A 21,506-nucleotide genomic window follows, 5' to 3' on the forward strand; every position below is an offset into this window, starting at 1 on the left:
TATGCAACACGGCATCACCAAACCCATCTCATTTAAGCCACGTCCTCCATTGACCTTCGGGTTTTTCTGGTTTTATGCAACACGGCATTACCAAACCCATCTCCTTTAAGCCACGTCCTCCATTGATCTTCGGGTTTTTCTGGTTTTATGCAACACGGCATTACCAAACCCATCTCTTTCAAGCTGCATAATGCACGGACTTCTTCTGGAGGACCACCATTATACAATACTGCATCATCAAATTCATCTCCTTCATGTTGCGGAGTGCATGGGCTCATTCTAGATGAGCACCGGACGGCTGGAGAGCGGTAGTGTTGCGGTTTGGTTGCTGCAACTTGGGATGACGTTGGGGAATGGTAGAGGTTGGAGAAGCAAATTGCTTCTTTTCTTCCTGCGAAACCAAGAGAAACCAAACAAAGAAAATTTTAGAAGGATGGATTTGTACCTTTAGATGCTTTGTTACTTGTAGTTTGCTCTCCTTCTTTGAAAGGCTTGGTTTGGAGTCACCGGTATTACTTCGTTGCTTCTTTCCTCCCTCAATTTCTATCTTAATTTCTGCAGCGTCTCCTCTCTTGTTTCCGTCCCTTCTTTTTTTCGTCCACTGCGACTGATGCCTATTTATAGGCATCATAGGAAGCCTCGGGAACTTTTACGTGGGGAGATAGATGCCATATCTTTCGCCATCCTCTCCCACTAACCGTGTAACCTCCCATGTCTTGCATGAAACTTTCCACGTTTTGCAGAAGATGGGGAGTTTTGCTCCACGTTTTCTTCTCTTGTCGACTTGGATTTCCAAGTCTAAACAGTTTTCACGTGAGCAGCATCTTTCTTTTGAAAAGTTTGTTTGCTGCAAACTTTTTATTTTTTTTTTTATTTTATATATATATATATATATTTTTTTTTTGTTCAACAGTATACAATATTTGAGTTACGAGTATGACTTCAATACTACATATCCTGGATCGTACGAGAGGAGATTTAGTGTTCATATTCAAATCCATAACGTATCTTGGGCCGCAAGAGAGGAGATCTAGTATCCGTATTCATTTAGCAATTAAATTTGATTTTCACAACTGTTTAGATATTCTATTTTCAATCGCATTCATTCATTCATTCATTCTCATATCATTCAACAATACGTAGCATTTGAAGAAATTTCCGTGTGTTACTAGGTTTACAACTCCTTAAAGAACCCTAATTGCATTCGCAACTCCTCACTATTTTCTCCCAAACATACTTAAAAACGAAGCTACATGACAATCATGGAATCATCTGCAGTTCATTGTTTTCTCCAACAACAAAAACAGTGACTTGCTTTGTAGTTTTGGTCTGAAACTACAAAAACAAAGACACCAGAAGAAAAAACAACATAAACAACAGCACAACAACAACAGGAGGAGAAAACCATGTTCCAAATTCCCCAAATCCTTCATACAGATCATCAGCTTCCCAATCCAATACCTCTTTTCTGAACCTCTTTCCCTTCCCACTCCTCCCGCTTTCAGCAAATCGTATGTGAGATAAAATGTGAGGAAAAACTTCCTTGTGAGAATCTTCTCCAATCAACAAATCTGAATGCCCGAAGCCCTCCACAACTACCCTTTCGTGATGGAATCCTGGCTGGTGCAACTTCATGTACTTATGAGCGAGGAAAGATGTGTGAGGAGTCACGAGGAGAGACCGCCCTCCGGATATGTAAAGCGTTGGGAGTGCCATTCTTTCTGGATGGATCAAATATGAGTTGCTGCCGTTGCTGTCTACTATGAAACCGGAGTTGCATATCTTTCTCAGGTGGGGAAATGCTGCCATGGGAAGTTTTGAAGAGCTTTGCTTGTTCAACCACTGGTGCATGGTGGGACTTATGTTTTTGTGCCAGAATGTGTTTCCGAAGATTCCTGAGAAAACTTCACATTCGTTGCAGGTGCATCTCTCGTAGCGGGGTATGAAGCGGGCTATAAGTTTCAGGAGGCTGTGGCGTAAGCTGACGGTTGACGTCTCCAACAGAGGAAGCGTCTTATCATTTCCAAGTATGAACATTGATATCTGCATATTAAAAGGAACTTTTGAGGCTCTCGCAGGTAAAAATTAATGTGAGCTTGCTTTATGATTTAATAATTTTTGAATTACTACAAACTTTATTTAATTCCTTCCTCCCCTTGTTCATAATAATTAATAAGTTTCCTGCTTGGTTGTATTCCATCCTAAATCAATAGAGAGAGAGATGGGTTGGGGGGGGGGGGGGGGAGCGAGAGTGAGAACTCACCGGCATCAGAGGAAGCCACATTTTAACTCTGGACCAAGGACTAAGCTTGAAGAACATTGAAGAATTGGTGCATGAGAGAGAAGCAATACGGGTTGCAGAGACGTGACCTCCCATGACAGCTATGTGTATGGCTAAGCCTCCGACACAGTGTGCAACTACATGCACCTTCACGCGCGGCCCATGCAACTCAACAATCTTATTAATTGCTGCAGAAAAAGTGAAGCAGGAAAACGCTCATTGACATACAATAGGATTAGTAAGAGTTAAGTACAATTACAGTAGGTGTATTTGGTCTTTTACCAGCAGCGATGTCAAATCTTGCAATATCTTCAATCGTAAAACTGTTTGACAAATTCAGAGGGTGCAATCGTGATTGCAGTAGCCATGTTTCATGCCCTCCTTCAAGCAGAGTTCTGACTAAATCATTTGGCTCCGTTGGCAGCCAGTAACTCTCAGTGGAGTATCCATTAAGAAGAAGAACTGGATTTAGTTGCTCATTTCCTTTAAGTTGTGGCAAAATATGGTGGCACTTCCATTGCCTACAACTGATATTGAATCCGTCTTCTGCATAATATATGGACAAGAAATTAGGAACTCTATAGCAGCAAGAAATGGACCAGAAACAGAAAACAAAAACATTTGCTACCTGTTTTTAATTCATGGAGAATGCCACTCGGATAAGATTTAATTTGAAAATAGGATGAATCTAAATCCTTGTGGTTCCTTCGAGGTATCTGTAATATATAGGTTCTCAAGAGGGCCCCTAATAGATGGCATAAAAACCTTCCCCTCTTGTTTCCTTCAAGGCTTATGAAACTCTTAAGAAGCTCCTTCATCGAAATGCTAAGCTCCCCTTTTAAAACAACCTTCTCATCCTTCGAGTTTTTCTCAGCAACTTTCACGAATGTCACATGCAGTGTTGTCATCTCCCTCCAAGCATATAATGCAGAAAGATAAGGATTCATTATCTTTCTTCCCTCGAGAATATATCTGCATCAAAATCGTTGTGAGAAAAATAAAAGTAAGAAAATTTATTGAACTTTCAAGTTTTATATACCTTGAACCAGTAGAAGCCCCGAGAAGAAGATGGTAATGCATATACTGTGTGTAAGGCGTTCTGCAATCTACTTCGCAAAAATTTACGTCCCCATCTAAGACATGTAAATCATCCTTCTCAAAGGCTCTAAGTTTCACATGCCCTCCAACTTTCCCTCTTAAAAGGGAATGGGCTTCTTGAGTACCCAACTTCTGCTCATTCGGTCCTTTCTGGTCTTGAGGGTTCATCTTCATTCTGAGATAAGCTGCGCACGGCATACCCCCAACGTAACCTCTCATTGTTTCTTTGACCAAGACCTCTGATCTCTGACCGTTAACCATAGTCTTATCAGTGAAGGAATCCGGACCTTGGTTAGCAATTTTAGGAACAGATGCAAGACCTTCTCTGTACATTAGAGCATCCTGCACAAGGTTCTTGCTTATGTGCTCAGCTGCCGTCGCAATAGTAAGAGAAGGATTTATTCCAATAGAGCATGGGATCAAAGAAGCATCACATACATAGAGGCCGGGATGTACAGTGATAGGTGACACTGGATCAAAAACCTGCCCGTTGGAGTTGCAAACACCGTGTGAAGGATCTGAAGATGCATTGCACCCTCCTAAAAGATGAACTGATGCGCTTCGGTATTTTGACATAAAGAGAATTCCTCCTAATTTCTTAGTGAGCTTTTGGAAAGCTGTAATTTTTCGTGGGAGAAGGGAATCATGAGGCGGGGTAAAGCATATTTTGTTCGTGCCCTTTTCCAATGTGATCTTACCATCACTCTCATCATATCCCAATGCAATAAGAACCATTGCTTGGGTTGCTTTACAACCTATGATATGCTTTATCTTGTCTATAATCCCATGAAGGAACCAGTATCCAGTAGGCCATCCGTAGGTTGTAATTCCTTTAAACAGCAGGTACGGATACGATGTTGGAAGTACAGCACTCTGTAACAATGAAGACTACATAAGAGGTTGATGAATCCAAATCCATCAAACCAGAAAAAAAACATTTTTAAACTTATTTCTTCAGAGATTAACATTTATATACACGCATGCATACTTCATATATATATGTAACTCGTTTTCCACAAAAGCCAGATTACAGCTAGATTTTCCCACCAGATATCTATATGATACATCGTTGATTACGTAAAAAATTAAAAGTCATTTGTGACCAAACCAATAGATTTACATGATTGAAAAACTGAAGTCAATTAAGTTTATAGAAGTTTCTGAACCTGTATTGTAAAGCCGAGCGAAGAAGTGTAAGAGGCAGAGATGGATGGCCCAGGCCTTTCTTCAAATGGTGTCTTAAACATTTGCTTTCTGTCTAATCCGTAACCATTCAGTGGTGCTGGGCTCCCAGCAAGATAAGCCACAGTATTTCCATTGCAGCTGAATCCAGATCCAAGTGCTTCAGAAAGTTTTAGTCCTCTCATTCTTGACTGGTAGAGTATTTTAGTGGTGCCAAAAACTCCCGCTGCGAAAAACAAGTCTAGAAATTGTTAAGAGTCTTTGTGATTAAAATTTTCAGAAGATACCTAATTTGATTGTTTCTCACCTGATAGGATTACGAAATCAGAGGTTATGTAATCAATCTCATTCAAGTAAATAAGCCATCTTCTATTTTTTCTACCGCTTTCTCCTTTGTATTGGAAGTTTTCATGCACGTTTCGAACCACATACTGTACTTGACATTCTGTTTTAACTATGCAGCCTGCCTGCTTCACAAGAAACACTGGTTTTAGTGGAGAAGGTACAGTTAAAACTTAAACACGAACATCTCTTACATCCTAATGGATTTTTTTTTTTTTTTTTTTTTTTACAAACTTCATTGACGTATTAGATAACGTAAGACATGCCTGGATTGCTGAACGCAGATAATTTTTGTCAGTAGAACTTTTGGCATTAAAAGGACATCCAGAAAGACAGTTTCCACAGGCTAAGCAGCTACCCATTGCATCATTTTGTGGTTCTTCAAGGTCAAAATTCATGCTTAGCTTCACCGAAGTCTCAAAAGCTTCTTCAATCTCTCCAATAGCAACCTCTTCCAAGACTTTTGCAGCAGGAAACTTGACAGGAATGCTTTGTGCTTTCAGCATGGCTGCTGCAGAAGCTTCACAGTTATCCCAATTCCTTTCCCAATCCTTTGGCCATTTTGGATTTCGTCTAGCACGAGCTGGTGCTGGAACCAGAACTCCTGCATTCACTAGTGAACCCCCACCAAGTCCACACGCCATAGCTGCTAGAGAATCATTCTGCTCATATACCTAGACTTTCATCATAACAGATGTATATTACACCTTGCCCCGATATGAATGGTTACGGAAAAACTGTATATGTCGCTAAATTATAGTAAAAAGTAAAAAAAACTGGTATATACACAATAGTAAGCAAAAGTGACATCACAAAACAAAGTACATACAATATCCTGCGATTGACATGGTTCAAAACAAACAACAAAATACAGAATCGCGGCAGATATTGCCCGAGAAAAAAAGAGGAAGAGAGAATAACCTGGAACAAAGCATCTTTTGGTCCAAAGCTAATGCCTAGGTTCTGGTTCTCCATCCTCACAGCAGAAAATATCTTCGAGCTGTCAGTTGGAAAGTCCTTAGATTCCCATCTCCGGCCTTTCTCAACTAGACACACCCTTACCCCTGCCATAGACAACCGACAAGCAGCAACAGAACCGCCATAGCCAGACCCCACAACAACTGCATCATAACCATCTTCTTGTCCATAACCAAAACTAACTTCCGATTCTTGCTCCTCCATTTTCTTTCAAGTTCCAGATCTAGAATTCGGGACAATTTCTTACTTAAGGTCAAAACGAAGTGTGAGAATTTCAGTTTCAGATTCAAGATACCTTATAGCTGAGGATACTGCCAACATGGAAAGTACTGGGTATCAAATTTGTTTCCTAGTGTGATTATTTAATAGGTAAATGATTTCAATCACGTTTTAGCATGAAGAAACCAATGAATCCAGTTAAGACAAAGTTGAGAACAATTACCTAGTAATAAACTCCAAGACAATGCAACCTCGTTAGAACATTGAACATCCAAGATTACAGCAAATATTGTGTAGTCTAGCAGCACAAAGGACACAAATCGAAAGACTATAAAGTCAGAGTTTAAAAGTCGTTTAGTCATCTGTCAGCTAGCTAAAAAAGCACATTCGGTCTATTTCTGGACAAATCCCTGATCATCTTAATCTGCATTGAACTTTGTTGAAGCAAACAAGGCTTGCATTGGACCACTAAGCATACAAATTGAACAAGAAACAAGGACTTTCTTGTCTTGGACTTAAAGAAGTAAGAAAATTTGCATTACATAACAAAGTGGAGATAATCTCAACTCAAACATATGTATAAAAATCTTGTTTACAGTCTAGCGATTTGGACCGACTTCTGAAGGGCCTGCATAAGATTTCTCATGATCCTTGGTTCACCAGGAGGTGTCTTGTCCTTCAAGGGTCCGTTTCTGACAGCTCGGAAAATAGGGCCAGAGCCGTCACTTGGTGGGAAAACCAAGCAGTCTATGTACACAGGGACCTCAACCTCCGCATTCCCGATTGTAACAAACCCCAATCTAGTCCCACCTGCAATTTTGTCTACCTGTTCCATTGCAATGTACAAGAAAACATTCAGTCCATTGCTAGGGTCTCAGTGCCATTTTCATAATGTATGCCAATGTGTCCATGCAACCGGAACCTTAAACATGGAAGTCAACATGGCTAAGGGAATATAAGTCAAATAAACTGATTTCCGCATACTCATTTTTCGTTTATTTCTGACATATTGGATTGGATAAATTTGTGATTTTTGTGAATCATCTTTATAAATTGGGTGTTATAAACATAATGGAATTTTATTTTTATTCAAGTTTATTGCATATAGCTATACCTCCAACACAACGCCTAATACGACTTCAGACTTTGAATAAAATAAAGGAAAATGAAGAAACATAAATAAACAGAAAAAAAGAATTGAAGCGAACAATATATTATGTACCTTCAAAGGCATATCAAGAGGCAGGTTGGCTCCTTGGCAGAGACTATTAGCCCACTGTTGAACAAAACGCAGCGTTTAGCACATTGGACCAGAAAAATGGGAAAATACATAAATTTAAAAACGCAGCGTTTAGCACATTGGACCAGAAAAATGGGAAAATACATAAATTTAAAAAGCGCTAGAAGGAGGGTTCGAACCTCCGACCTTGTGGTTAACAGCCACACGCTCTAACCAGCTGAGCTATTCCAGCTTTGTTGTTAGAGTATGCACTTTAATGTTTAAATATACTTTATAGTACCTGGAATAGTAGAATTTGGAATCTGGGAAGATCGGTATCCGAGGGCAATTTCATGGTCCCGAGCAAGACGGCGTCGTCCGAAGGGATAAGGCTGTCCTTTTCCTGAGACGACGCCTTGGCCACCGCCGTTTGATTTCGGTGGCGGTAGTGACGGCCGGAATGCAAATTAAGGTTAGGAAAGAAGCAGTAGCTGGTGGCGGTGGTGGATACTAGTGGACAGGAAGCAGCCAGCGACGGAGGAGGAGGGGAGAGTAGCACGTGGGAACTGACACGTGGGGAGTGGACACGGCGGAGCGAGCTCATCACTCCTCCCGCCACAGCGACAGAAATGGGCATGGGTGGCTGAGCAAATGAAATCTGTGAGGGGGTTTTAGAATTGATGGGAAAGAGGGAAAGGGATTCGTTGGAGGAATCGAAAGTTTAGAGGATATGCTTATATGCTTCTTTCATCTTCTTTAACGAGGCGGGAATGGTTGGCGAGAAGCGCCTCACCAAGCTTCTAATCATTTCATGCCATATCAGCAAATGTAGGCCACCGCTTGCCGCATAAACTTGGCATTTTTTTAACAGAAAATTGTAACAACGGTCCCTCAAATTTATCCCAAAATTCATGATCATTTTCCCTTAATTCATCAAAACGTGCAACTATGATCCTTTTCGTCAACTCAGTTAGAATTCTGTCAAAATGAGTCATGTTGGGAGGATCGTTATTACAATTTGTTTAAAGTTGAGGGATTATTGCTCAAATTGGGTTAAGGTTGAGAGATCATTACGACAATTTTTCTCATTTGATTTTTCATATTTGCCCCTTAGTTCAACCTCACGTGTTTGCCACGTGACTTATTTTGGCGGAAGTTCTTAACAAAGTTAACGAAAAGAACCATAACTACACATTTTAATGAGTTAAGAGACCAGTGGTCTCAAATTTTTAGTTAAATGGTACAATTTCCTCCTTTTTATGTGAAATTAAGGAGTTGTTTGATAAGTATTTCGTTTTTAGTTTATTATTTTTTTGAAAACTGATAAATGAAAATTCGTTTGATAACTACTTTACATTTTCAAACCCAAAACTGAAAGCTGAAAACTAAATTTTGAAGACTCAATAAAATAGTTTGCATTTTCTAGTTTTTGAAAACTAAAAATAGTTATCAATTGAGTTTTCATTCTTCAATTTAAAAATAAAAATTAAAAAAAATTAAAAATTAAAAAAATAGTTACCAAACGGTTCTTAAACTGATTATTTTCGAATTTTAATGACAATTCTCCTTTACCATTTCTCAGTGAAAAAGGATCATTAGCCCAAAAGAAGTTCATACAGCTAGGAGACAAATCGATGTGATTTCAAACCATTAAGGTGAATGCGAGAAAATTAAAATATGAGAAAATTACCAATTAGTAAAACAAGATTCTAATTTCAACGGACAACTCGGAGAATTGGACATTCGAAAGCATACCTGGCATTTCAGACCCGACCTGTTAATCCGATCTAACCCGTTAAAATGAGTATTCGGGTGAATGTTTAACGAGTTAAATTGTTAACCGGTTAACCCGTTAAGCACCCATTAAATAATGAGTCATTTTGGGTGAATGTGTTAACCACCCGTTAAATAACGGATCATTTTGGATGAACCCGCAAAACCCGTTAACCATCTGTTAACACTCATTATTGAAGGCTTTTGTGTAATTTCAATATTCAATAATGAAACCCTCACTCTGTCTCGCATGTTCTGGCTCCCGTTCTCTCTCGTCTCCCTCATCTTCTTCTCAGAAATTACCACTCTATCCGGTCTCCTGCTGCAGCATCTTTAGCTACCTGTAATCTCAACCACACCAGAAACTTCCTCTCCTCCAAAGTCCAAACCCCACTTCAATTCCATCTCTGGCTCTCCCTGCACCTTCCCCACCAAATCTCGATCATCAACAATCGTTTCCATGGCGCCCCAAAAGAAGGAAATTACGTTCACTCTTGCTCTGTAACTTCTATTTGGCTGCCAAGAAAGTATCTTTATATAAATTTACGAATACCGTTTTGTTTTTTGGTTAATTTACAAATACCCTTTTGTTCGTTTGCTTCGTAAATGTGAATTTCGTAAATTTTCAGGTGAACAAGCTCAACAGCGGCTGGGAGAAGAAGTGGTACGGAGCGGGAATCTTCTACGAAGTGGCAGAGGAAGTGGAAGTCGGCGTCTTCAAGAAGCTGGAGAAGCGGAAGGTCCTCAGCAACGTCGAGAAGGCTGGGCTTTTGTTCGCGTAGGAGCTCGGGGTCACCCTATCATCGATTGAAAATAAAAAATAAAAATGCTAAACTGGTGAAACGAGTGAAACAAATAATCCGTTAACTTAACGGATTAAGTTTGGATGACCCATTAGTTTAACGGGTTGAATTTGAATGATCCGTTAAATTAACGGATCAGGTTAAACTCGACCCAAATCCAGTAAACCCGACCCGTTTACAGGTCTATTCGAAAGCATATCAAAATGTGTGACTTGCCCTGTAAGTACCAGTGCAAGCAACAAATCTTTTCAATTAGTTCTCAATTTGTACAGGCGGTAAGTGAAAAAGTTAAAAAAAAAAAAACAGATAATAATCCACAAGAAGTACAACACCGGAATAACAGAAGAAACTCCTGAAGATCGAAAGTTTTTACAAAGAGAGAGCCGCCCTACCGTCTATACGAACCAAGTGAAGTATACTGCTCCAGTTTATATTCACTCAACTAAGCCGGGGAGCAAGATTCGAGCTTAGGGAGGAGACTTCGCCAAGCGTCTGCAATACTTTTTGCCAGGCGTGCCTGTCCCTTGGCAAACTCATGGAAAGCAACCCCCATGTCCGTTGTTTTTTGTTCTTGAAAGTGAACTATCTCTTCATTCATCCGTCGCACTATCGTTTCAAATCTTCTGGTTGCTTCCTCACCCTCAGCCTTCAACTGCATCACAAAACCAATCTTAGTCAAATAGTGAAGATGCCACCTAACATGTGTAAACCATATACGATTGCATCAGCTGACTTGCCTCCTTGTACTCGTGCTCAGCTTCGCCCACCCTGTCCGATCTGGTCAACATGAGTTTGTCACTGCAAACCAATCAACACTTATTAGGCCAATCAACAATTAAAGACAAAATGAGCGCCAGAGTATTTATATCAAAATGGTGAGTGGAATCCAACATTAGTTGAATCAAATGGTCCCCATCATGCTTTTTCACAAATCTATTTTTTTTCTCCTTAAACTTTTATTTTTTTTATTAACTAGAAACCTAAATATGATCACAGGTGCTACTTGTCTGTGTTTTCAGTATACAAGAGGCTAGCGTAACGGAAAATCCAGACACGCAGAGAAACATAAAACAGTTGGCCAGATGCATACAGATTTATCTCCTTCAACTTAATTGTTTCGGCAAGTTCACACTGTTGCCTGAAGGCATTTGCTCTCTCAGCTATTGTCGCCTGTTTCAACACACATAAGTAAAAGAATCAGCTTTTATTTTATGACAAATGAAGACTACCAGAAGGCCACAATCAATGAGAAAACTTTAACCAAGGGCAATTCCAGGAAGAGCTTCTATTACATATGAACCCAGAATGGTAGGAAACAAATTCCATGAGTCCAATGCAGAATGGGAAGGATAAATATTCAAATAATAATTTGTGTCCATGAATTTAGAAGCTAAAGTTATATCCATTGCAAAAAGAGAAGAATGCAAGTGTAAAGAGTATAATCTAAAGACATGTATCAAGTCAAACACTTCTCACCTTAATAGATTGCACGGCACGGACATAATCTTTCAACGGTTCTTCAAAATTCATTAACAGTTGTTGGGCCTACAAAGAGACGAAAAGATATGGTACCACCATAACATATAATGATAAGCTCTTATACAAAATGGAAAACAAAAGGAATGCATGCAAAGAAGAACAAGCAAACACACCATAGACACTAGAATGCCAATGATATATATCGAATTCTCAATTCAAGCCTACCTCCTTTTGCAGCCTAATTGATAATGTCTCTGACTTCGCCCCAAGCTCGGTAAAGGCCTTTCCAAGAGCATTACCTTCGGAAGCTCCTAGGAGCTTGGCTGCTTTCCCAAAATCTGCTAGAGACTGTCCCAGCTCTGCATAAATATAGTTATAAAGAATCACATTCTAACCACATTCAGAATTCAGAATAAGGAAATGCAGCCATAAGGCCCCTACTAGAGAAATTCAAAAGAAAAAGGTAAAGAAAGAACATTGAGCCTTCAAATCGTCATTACCTCTGTGCCTCTTGACAAGACGGTATGCATGCTTCTGGGCTTCAGCCAAGTGGTTTTCAAGCTCAAAGATGTAGTGTTTCAACTTCTCATATTCAGGATTTGACTCTTCCACCGGCTTTTCCTTTCCGAGAACAACATCGCTCACTTTAGATTGTACATCCTGTTAAATACAGAACTGCTGTTATTGTACAACCAGATCAACTCTCAAAAAGGAAAGATACTAGTTTAAGTGACCTATTTAGTTCAACAAATACAATAAATGCGGAAGACATCATGCAGCGGAAAGGATTGCCTGTTATGTTTGCACTTGACAATACACTAAAGCATTTAAACAAACAAAACCAGGAAGGAAAAATAAACTTGAAGGACTTCAGAAAACTTCAACTTATTAATAAGAATATTAATTGTCGAATTGCAATTGAATTATGTGGCATTCAAGACAGACATTGGAAGGAGATCTCTTCCTCAAATATTCTCCTACATTTATTTCCATGTGATACACGTTCCATTTTCTATTTGGCTAGACAATCCAGAACGCAGATCATTAACCTGATAATGAAAATAGATTATAAACAACTTTTCCAGGGTTGAGAATAATTGTTAGTGTGCACTATTTTTCACACTGAATACAGTGACAATTTTCTACAGGTTTCCAGTACCTGCATAACAGGATTTAACTGTTCAACCTTCCCACTACAGATTATATATCACAGAGACGGAAGGATAAGCAGAACAAGGTACCGATCATTTCTATTTCATGAAAAATGCCTTTTTAGGGAAATGAAATATCCCATGGAAACAGTTAGTCTTAAAAACACTATGCAGAATCAAAGTTACCTTGAAGATTTGCATCAAATCTGCTGGCTTCTTCTTAAAGATACCAGTCTCGTGAAACCTTAACCTTTCCATTGTCTGAAAAAAGCATATAAACACGTCAACTATTCTAAAGTCCAACAGAGGTGCCTGATAAGTTATTGACTTTCATAGTAGTGACATGAGAATAACTCTGTGACTCAAGGCATCACTTTAGAAGCACCACCTCTTCATCTGCTTGTAAGAAGGTTCTCAGATCCTCACTTTGCTGAAGTTCATGATGTGAAGCTATCCGATTAACAAATACATCCAATGCTTGACGCCTCATCTCAATAAATTCAGCACTGAAACGGAACTTTTCTGCATTAAGGACTAAAGTTAGTCACAGTGATAGGTGTTTATTTGGAGTGATTCCAAATTCCAATTCTTGGTGCAAGGCCAAGTGTGCTGGGCCCCTGGAGGAGTCTAGTTTATCTTTTATTTTCGTTTGGTTTTAAGTTTTCTGTGTTTTCACTTCCGCTAACCACTCTAATTTCCGCTGCCGAATTCTATCCTACACACCAACAAAAAAAAAAAAAAAAAAGAGAGTGAATTTTCTTAGGGTTGGCTCCACCTTGTCACTATCACAATTCCTTCATTCGCAATTTGAATCAACAACTAAGATACCTATACTAGCTAGTTAAGGCCTACACATGAAGATACAAGTACATAAGTTTAGGCATAACAAAACAATGCACATGACGAGGTGAATATAGCATTTTCTACTTTACAAGTACAAAAGAGTTCTAAGAAAAAGGGTATAGCTTTGTTGTTACCTACAGCACTCTTTTCTGGAAGAGGTGGAATAAAAATTCCTTTATACTTTTCAAAGAGACGATCCCGTAGCCAAACAAAATCACTGTAACGTCGAATAACAATCTTCTCCGGCCCTTGGTATTCAGGAAAATTTGTCTGAAAAAACAAACATAGATAGCAACGACGCCCTAGGTAAAAGCTATGGTACATAAAGCTAGAATAGTTATCAATTCGCAGTGCATTTTGAATGACCGTGGAAATACAAATTCTAATTTTCTTTCTTTCGTTGCCCAGGTACCCCCTTTTTTTCAAATTTCCTTGTTTTCTAAGGCCTATTCTCATTAAATAAACAAAATCCCCTAACAAAGTGAGAATTTATATCTTCCGTACACTCTGAGCTAAAACCAACCATATAGTTACTGTTAATTACGCAATCAACCCAATCACAGGGACCTTAACCCTAATCAAATCAAAGCCTACAATCAATAACAGAAATTGAGAGCGAAATAACGAAATTACCTTGGTGATCACTCGGTAGGAGATGTATGCCTGGACGCCATTTCCCAATTTCACAGGATCAGTCACTGAGACTGACAGGTACGGCTGCGACGATGGAGATCTAGGGCTCTGCGACGGCCCCGATATGCTTCTCTGCTGCTCCATGCAAACACAATCAAACGCCAACAGAAACGAAGATTTCAACTTACGAGCAAATCATCAAAACAAAGACCCAACAGAAGAAGACGAAGAGGAAGAGATGAATGGCAGGTTCGTAATTACCGTGGTAATCATGGCGGCGTTGTGATGAAGGTCGGGTCGGGTCGGGTCGGGTCGATGAAGAAGATGGGGCGAGACGGAGCTCTGCGAGATTTCAATCTGATAGTCAACCAGAGCGTAAAGCGGTGGAAGTGGGAGCGGAATTTTCTAAAGTGCGCCGTGTGTGCACCGCGCCCTGTTCCGTGCAGTCGACGCCAGGGAAATGATCAGTTGGATGTCTTGCTGCGTAAATGAGTAAGAAGAAGAAAGTATTGCTTGTTTATTGGCATTGCTGAATAAGTTTTTTGTTTTTGTCAAAAGGTAAAATTTATTACCAACCACCGTAATTACAAAAGAAGAGGTCCAATTACATGAAAAGCACAGAAGAAGATATGGATCCTCAAAACAAAGCCCAAAATAAAGTTTCGAGCCCAGAAACAGGAAAACCCAACAATCTTGCTTGAGTTGCCACCACCAAAGCATCGTCGAGAAACAGAGATCCAGCCATCCAAATACGCAAAAATGATGGAAAAGACGACTTTAACAACTTCCTCAAAGCACCACATAGATCGGAACAACAACCACAAACCAAAGAAAGCTAGTGAGATATGACCCACTAGGAATTAAAGTCACTGAAGGAGAAAAAAAGCCACTAGGGATAGAGTCATGGGAGGTGATGGTGTGAACACCTGCGTCCGAGCTCTACACACTTCTCGGGAGAATCACGTCAAAGCACGTTGAAGGAGAGTGACTGCAGATCCGTAAATATTTGGGGTGGAGGAAAGCCGGAGCCAGGTGGGAAGGGTAGGAAGAGGAAGGAATAAAACTATTACAATTAAGGGTAAATTACATAGTAGCCTCTCAGATTTGAGATCTATTACAACCACATACAGTGTCTTTAAAACATTTCACTTTTATACATCATGTACCATTTTATTTCAAAATAATACCTCCGTTAGATTTTATGACCATTAATCTGTTAAATGCTAACTTGGCTACCACATTTGTACTGATGTGGCTGCCACGTGGTAAAAAAAATATTTTTTTATACATTAAAAATATTATAATATTAACCCATTTAAAAAAAAAACATAAAAACCCGAACCCAAATCCCCTTTCTTCCCCCTCTCCTCTCTGCAACTCCCATTTACAAAATCCCTTTCCACTATCCCTCACCCACTCCCCAGAGACCTCCCCCCAAGTGACCCACATCCTTATCCCTAACCTAGAACCCAAAAACCTACAACAAGAAGAAGAAGAAGAAAAAGAAGAATAGGGAGGAAAAAAAATAAGCCATAGTTCGTCCCCCCCCCCCCAAAAACCTGCAAGAAGAAGAAAAAGAGGGAGAAAAAAAAGCCCCAGTTTACGGGAAGGTCGCGGGGAGGGGGGGAAGGGAGGTGGGTCGCGGGTCGCGGCAGGGTCGAGGGGGGGAAGGGAGGTGGGTCGCGGGTCGTGGTGGGGCGGGGGGGGGCAAGGGTTCTGGGCTTCTTCTTCTTTTTGTTTTTTGCGGGTGGGGGACAAACTGGGTTTGGGGATTTCTTTTGTTTCTTCTTCCTCCCTCTTCTTCTTCTTCTTTTCGTTGTTGCAGGTATGTGGGTCGCTTGGGGTGGGGGGGGGGGTAAGGTCGCTGGGGGGTGGGTGAGGGATAGTGGGAAGGGATTTTGTAAATGGGAGTTGCAGAGAGGAAATGGGGAAGAAAGGGGATCTGGGTTCGGGTTTTTGTGTTTTTTTTTTTTTGTTTAATTGGGTTAATATTATAATATTTTTAATGTATAAAAAAAAATTTACCACGTGGCAGCCACGTCAGCATTTAACAGATAAATGGACGAAAAATCTAACGGAGGTATTATTTTGAAATAAAATGGTATATGATGTATGAAAGTGAAATGTTTTAAAGACGTTGTATGGGGTTATAATAGACCTCAAACCTGAGAGGCTACTATGTAATTTACCCTACAATTATTTATAGGAATGGGAGTTTCGAACCCAAAATTTATGGGTAAAAACTCAACACCATATTCACTAGGATATTGAACCACATGCACTCATTACCTAAACACATATTCTAGAAACTTTCATTTGTAAGGTTGTAAAAGAGCTTAGTCAAATCGAATCATTATGCTCAAATTTGTAATTATTCTAAGGAAGGAAATTATACCTATGCTAAAACCCGGTGGGAAAACCACTGTTAACAGTGTGTTGATTGTCCTACCCCTCAATTTCTTCACGTTTTTGGGCCTTCTTAGGGATTCTCACTGAATTGGCGGTTTTACCCTTTTCCTCATTTTTGTTGTCTCGTGTCGCTGGAGGTGGAAATACGTTTTTCATTTTCTTGGTTGGGCTTTGGTTTCCTGATGATAAGCGATCATCGAATTGACAGTGCCTTTTTCCCTTTCTCTCTTACTTTTGTTGTTTCCTTTCACTTTCACTTCATTTTGGAGCTTTGGCTTTAAGACGGGATGTGTGTTTTGTTGCTTCTAAATTTGGTTGGTCAATTTTCTTTGTCGTTTATTCTGTTTTTGTTTGGACCTTTGGCTTTTCTTTTCGGTTTCTGTTGTTGTAGGAGTGTGGTTTCAGCGATGGGTTTTCAACTTTCGTTTTTTTAGCCGTTTTGTTAGCACTTTTCGATTATGGACAGGGATGTTTGATTTTTTTTTTTTTGTTGTTGTTTGTTTGTTAGTCTTTCAGCAGGCTATGACTTTGTGTTTTTGTTTGGTTATTTTTGCAACTCTTCAACGACTTTGTGGTCAAGATTTGAATGGTTCTGTGGTCACGATTTCCAGTTGCAGCGGTTAGGTTTTTTCTCAAGTATTAGTTTTTTCTGGTGGTCACAGTTTATCCAGTGATGCGGGTGTTGTATTTGGATTTTTTGAGTTCTCTTTTGATTGTTTTGGTCAATTTGTTGCTTAATTATTTTGTTGTCAAGCGTTTCTACAATGTTCAGTTGCTCTGTAAACATTTAAGATTGATTTTACTCTTGAAAGTTTATAGCTTTTGTTAGTTAACATAAAACCAGGTTTTGATTGTTTTTTAGGATTTGGATAGTGTTCTTTTTAAAACTGAAACGGCCATGTGATTTCTTCTTTCGATTATTTGGTTTTGTTGGGTTGTCTTTTGATTATTTTAAGCGATCTATTGCCTGATTATTTTGTCACTAAGCACTTATGCGTGGTTGAGTTTCTCTCTAAAGATTTAAAATTAGTTTTTCTCTTCAAAGTTTACAACTTTTGTTGCCTGGCATAAAATCAAGTTTTGATTGTTTTGGAGCATTTGGATAATCTATGTTGATGTTGTGTTTCTTCTTGGACAATAATTTTTTGTGGCATTATTGAAAGTTTATCAGGTGATGTGTTTGTTTAAATTGGATGAGTGCGGTTTTGTGCGTGTTAGTTATTAATTTTAAATTTCGGTATTTACCTGGGTTGGATAATTATATGAAATTTTTTGTAGTTTTAATCTTGATGAATGGTGTTTGAGCATGGAATTGGCTGTTATAAATGATGTTGTGGTTCGTGTATTGTTGGTGGTATTTAATTGATCTTTTTTTTTTCCTCGGTTTATCATTTTTTGTTATGGTATTTTTTTTGTGTTTGTATAGAATTGAGTCTTGACTATTCTTTTGTGTTTTGTTTAACAATTTATTCAATTATTTCATTTCTTTTTTAGCTTATATTATGTTTTGATCAGATGATGTTCAAGTTTTTTGAGTTTTCTGTCTACACTATTTGTGAATTTATAGACCTTGAATTTCATTTGAGCAGTTTAAATGGAAGATCAAGGTCCAACTCCTCTTAATCTTTGTATTCTTTGATTTTCAATTGTAGAATAATATATCAGTTTTCATGCTACCTCTATGCAATGTGTAAATTTTTGGGTGCATATCCATTGTCTTTAAACTCTTAATTACACTGATGAATTGACTCTCAGTACTTACTATCCATGTTACTCTTTGATGTTTGTCATCTGTGTCTATTTTCATATTATTTCAAGTGTTAGGTATATCAACTCTTATATTAACTCTATGTAATATGTAATTTTTTTTATGCATATCCATCAGCTTTAAAATGTTAATTACAACAATAAATTGGCTTTGACTATTCACTATCTCTGTTAGTTTTTAATGTTTGTTATTTGCATCTATTTTCATTTTATTTCAAGTGTCAAATTCAGCATCATTTAATTATTCATAGTGTGTTTGACAATTTTTTTTCTTGCCTTTCCCATGTTTGATTATCAAGCAATAAGTGATTAAGGCGTCTTCTTATGAGATAGACTATTAAATAATGTGCATGCTACGAAATTATGAATTTTTGCACCAACAAAATGAGGGCCAGTATCGAGTGGTGCCGCATGACACTCACGTTGTGTTCATTGCTAAAACAATTTTTAACAAGTTGACAAGTATCTTTTTGCCTATTCCACGCCAAAGATTCTTTTTGCTAGACTATAATAGGTTGTATCCTCGGTTGGACAAGCTTGATGTCCTTACATGTGATAATATGTATATACATATATGTGTGTGTGTGTATGTGTCGTAGAATGGATTAGTATATATTTTATGAAACATTTGTTGGAAATTATATATTATAATATGAAATATTGTAATATATAATTTTAATAATTGAATGGAAAATAGTGTTAACCAATTTCTTAGAAAGGTTATGTTGTTTAGGTGTATTCCCTTGATAAGTGGTGTATACTTATAGATGAAAAATTACATCTCTTTAATAAGTAGAAATTGGATTCTATATAAACCCATGAAACCATTGGTATTGGACATAGAAAATTAGAGTTAATTTTTACTATTGAGAAATAGGGTTTCCCCACTTTGTTTCTCTCATGCTTCGTGTGTCAAATTCCAAGTCGTGTATTGAGAGTAAGGAATATATAAAGTTCGCTGGAGTCCGAAGATTGAAGTGCTTTGACTTCAGATTATAAATTGTTGAATCCTGGGACATGGACGCATATCGAACTACAAGCATAAGAGTAGGCGCAAAATTCTATCTTTAAGACATTGCATTTATGCAAGCCTCAATCTCTAAGTTTGTCAGTTTTTCTATCTTTATCTCTAGTTGTTTATATTAATCTCATATATAATTGATGTTGTGAATTTCTTTATGATTATTATCATTGGAATCATATTGTTATTTTTCATATTTTCTAATATTGCTCCAACAACATTTTGTTGTGACCTAATTATGTTTCGTTCTTTTTTTTTTCTTTCAAATTTGAAGACATTATTGGTCACATGGTTGGAGTCCATCATTTGGAGCCCATACAAGTGAATCAGAGGATTGATCACAAGTGTGTGGTCATTCAAAATATCAGGTTATTTCCTCTACATAATAAACTTTTTAATTGTTTTTCGTATCAATTGTATTTATGTCATAGATATCCAAACTGCTATTTTGTGACATTGGACAATCATATACTTTTCTTAAAAATAATTTACTTTTATTCAATCTTAAACTTTTTTTGCAAAATAAATCCAGATGTTCTCTGGCTGTGTAATTCAAATATTTTGATGTGTGAATAAATTTTTTTATGCTGTGATGTAGTGTTCGGACAACGCGTTACTCATGCATATACTGCGTCATATCTCTTTTAATTTTCTTCTTGAAAAATTAGTACAGGTCTCAGTTACTGATTCATCAATTTTCACCTGTGTCTAGCAATGTCTTAACAATGTATTATTACAATAAACATGTTACGAAGGCTGCATTCATTTTTGGAAGGTTAACTTTCACACTCCCTTTTTTTTTTTTGTTAAACATCATTTATTATCGCACACAACATCCATCCAATGTAGACAATGCTTAATTCTGTAAATTTACCCTTTTTTTTCCAAGCGTTTGAGAAACTGTTTACAGTGTGTGGTGTGACAAGCCCAAATCTCGATGTCCGAAGGACAACGGGATGGCCACGTGCTTGCTGACACTCGAGGGTGACGCATGTCATTTTATGAATGCATATGCCAAGAACATGTGAAACATGCGTATAATTTTTGCGTGCAACAACACAATATAGTAATCAAGTACAAGCCTTAATAAAATATAATATTCAACTCCCAACAATGTAAAAGTGATAATGCATGACATGTTCAAAGCATACGACTAATTTGAAATACAAGCGGAAGGAATATTAGAAAGTGCGATTACAAGAGGAATGGGTCCTACACTGAGAGGACTCGAAGATACCAATGCGGGAGTGCCATGACGCCGGGATTATACGCCTCGATTCTAAGTCATGAGGGGGCGTAAAACAAAACATGACTGGACCAAGTTATATATAAGTAATACTAAAACAATTATTCTTCAACATACTAACCTCCAGTGTAGAAAACTCATATAGCATAATAAGTAATAGGTTTTCCGAAAACCCTACCATGCCATAAAACCTTCGTAAAACATATATCATATATAGTGTGCTTAGTAGTGGTATCACAATCACCCAAAGGCACTATATCACCCGTCCGAAGGTCATATATAAATATCTTCCGACCGAAGCCAATACATCGTCTGGCCGAAGCCATATATAAATATCTTCCGACCGAAGCCATTGCATCACTTGACCAAAGCCATATATAAATATCTTCTGACCGAAACCACTACATCACCTAGTCGAAGCCATATATAAATATCATTTGCCTGAACGCCCCTTATCACCCGCCCGAAGGCATATATAAGTATCATTTCCATATGTAAGCACAAAAAATCATAAACATAATCTTTCCAACATATATATCTCATCAGAGCTCAATAGCTCAAACATCATATCATAAATCATATTCATAAATATCTCAGTAAGCATAAATTCGATAAAGCATGATATTTGTCACATCCCAGACCGGCTCCGCCGTAGCACGATATTGTCCGCTTTAGGCCCCGACCACGCCCTCACGATTTTGTTTCTGGGAACTCACATGAGAACTTCCCAGTGGGTCACCCATCCTGGGAATGCTCTCGCCCAAACTCGCTTAACTTCGAAGTTCCAATGGAACCCGAAGCCAGTGAGTTCCCAAAAGGCCTCGTGCTATATGGAGGTGGGCATGTACATATAAGGCACATCACCCCCTCTCCGTTGGTCGATGTGGGATGTTACAATCCACCCCCTTAGGGGCCCGACGTCCTCATCGGCACACTCGCACCACACAACAGAGTGGCTCTGATACCATTCTGTCACATCCCAGATCGGCTCCGTCGTAGCACGATATTGTCCGCTTTGGGCCCCGACCACGCCCTCATGGTTTTGTTTCTAGGAACTCACAT

General features: G+C 38.5%; 3 protein-coding genes, 1 long non-coding RNA gene and 1 other non-coding gene across 7 annotated transcripts; 1 reads left to right on the forward strand and 4 right to left on the reverse strand.

Annotated features, from left to right (window-relative positions):
* Nucleotides 1-1,123: 1,123 nt before the first annotated feature.
* LOC126593991 (uncharacterized) lies at nucleotides 1,124-6,470 on the reverse strand. Of its 2 annotated transcripts, XM_050260189.1 has the most exons (11): nucleotides 6,324-6,470; nucleotides 6,177-6,192; nucleotides 5,825-6,104; nucleotides 5,166-5,577; nucleotides 4,869-5,024; nucleotides 4,546-4,787; nucleotides 3,321-4,252; nucleotides 2,910-3,253; nucleotides 2,564-2,827; nucleotides 2,264-2,469; nucleotides 1,124-2,043 (listed from the first exon to the last, which is right to left on the reverse strand). In XM_050260189.1, the coding sequence occupies exons 3-11, from the start codon at nucleotides 6,083-6,085 to the stop codon at nucleotides 1,336-1,338; spliced, it is 3,525 nt and encodes a 1,174-aa protein (XP_050116146.1). In that variant the 5' UTR covers nucleotides 6,086-6,104; nucleotides 6,177-6,192; nucleotides 6,324-6,470; the 3' UTR covers nucleotides 1,124-1,335. The 2 variants fall into 2 exon arrangements, with proteins under 2 accessions (XP_050116146.1, XP_050116147.1); XM_050260190.1 differs by lacking the exon at nucleotides 6,177-6,192.
* Nucleotides 6,471-6,495: 25 nt separating this feature from the next.
* LOC126594000 (uncharacterized) lies at nucleotides 6,496-8,113 on the reverse strand. The gene is made up of 3 exons (XM_050260201.1): nucleotides 7,621-8,113; nucleotides 7,323-7,376; nucleotides 6,496-6,926 (listed from the first exon to the last, which is right to left on the reverse strand). The coding sequence occupies exons 1-3, from the start codon at nucleotides 7,954-7,956 to the stop codon at nucleotides 6,693-6,695; spliced, it is 624 nt and encodes a 207-aa protein (XP_050116158.1). The 5' UTR covers nucleotides 7,957-8,113; the 3' UTR covers nucleotides 6,496-6,692.
* Nucleotides 7,499-7,572, reverse strand: TRNAN-GUU (transfer RNA asparagine (anticodon GUU)). Its single transcript has one exon. It is a non-coding gene; the product is annotated as a tRNA-Asn (tRNA).
* Nucleotides 8,114-9,353: 1,240 nt separating the features above from the next.
* On the forward strand, nucleotides 9,354-10,208 carry LOC126594004 (uncharacterized). Its single transcript, XR_007613098.1, has 2 exons — nucleotides 9,354-9,619; nucleotides 9,722-10,208. It is a non-coding gene; the product is annotated as an uncharacterized LOC126594004 (long non-coding RNA).
* LOC126593997 (sorting nexin 1-like) lies at nucleotides 10,092-14,986 on the reverse strand. Of its 2 annotated transcripts, none has more exons than XM_050260198.1 (12): nucleotides 14,610-14,986; nucleotides 14,263-14,481; nucleotides 14,002-14,133; nucleotides 13,503-13,638; nucleotides 12,914-13,047; nucleotides 12,712-12,786; nucleotides 11,875-12,034; nucleotides 11,600-11,733; nucleotides 11,372-11,440; nucleotides 10,986-11,065; nucleotides 10,633-10,693; nucleotides 10,092-10,547 (listed from the first exon to the last, which is right to left on the reverse strand). In XM_050260198.1, the coding sequence occupies exons 2-12, from the start codon at nucleotides 14,272-14,274 to the stop codon at nucleotides 10,338-10,340; spliced, it is 1,203 nt and encodes a 400-aa protein (XP_050116155.1). In that variant the 5' UTR covers nucleotides 14,275-14,481; nucleotides 14,610-14,986; the 3' UTR covers nucleotides 10,092-10,337. The 2 variants fall into 2 exon arrangements, with proteins under 2 accessions (XP_050116155.1, XP_050116154.1); XM_050260197.1 differs by having other exon boundaries at nucleotides 14,002-14,136; nucleotides 14,610-14,985.
* Nucleotides 14,987-21,506: the final 6,520 nt, after the last annotated feature.

Source organism: Malus sylvestris, chromosome 12 (genome assembly GCF_916048215.2).
Source record: "Malus sylvestris chromosome 12, drMalSylv7.2, whole genome shotgun sequence".
In the NCBI taxonomy this organism is placed as follows: Eukaryota; Viridiplantae; Streptophyta; class Magnoliopsida; order Rosales; family Rosaceae; genus Malus; species Malus sylvestris.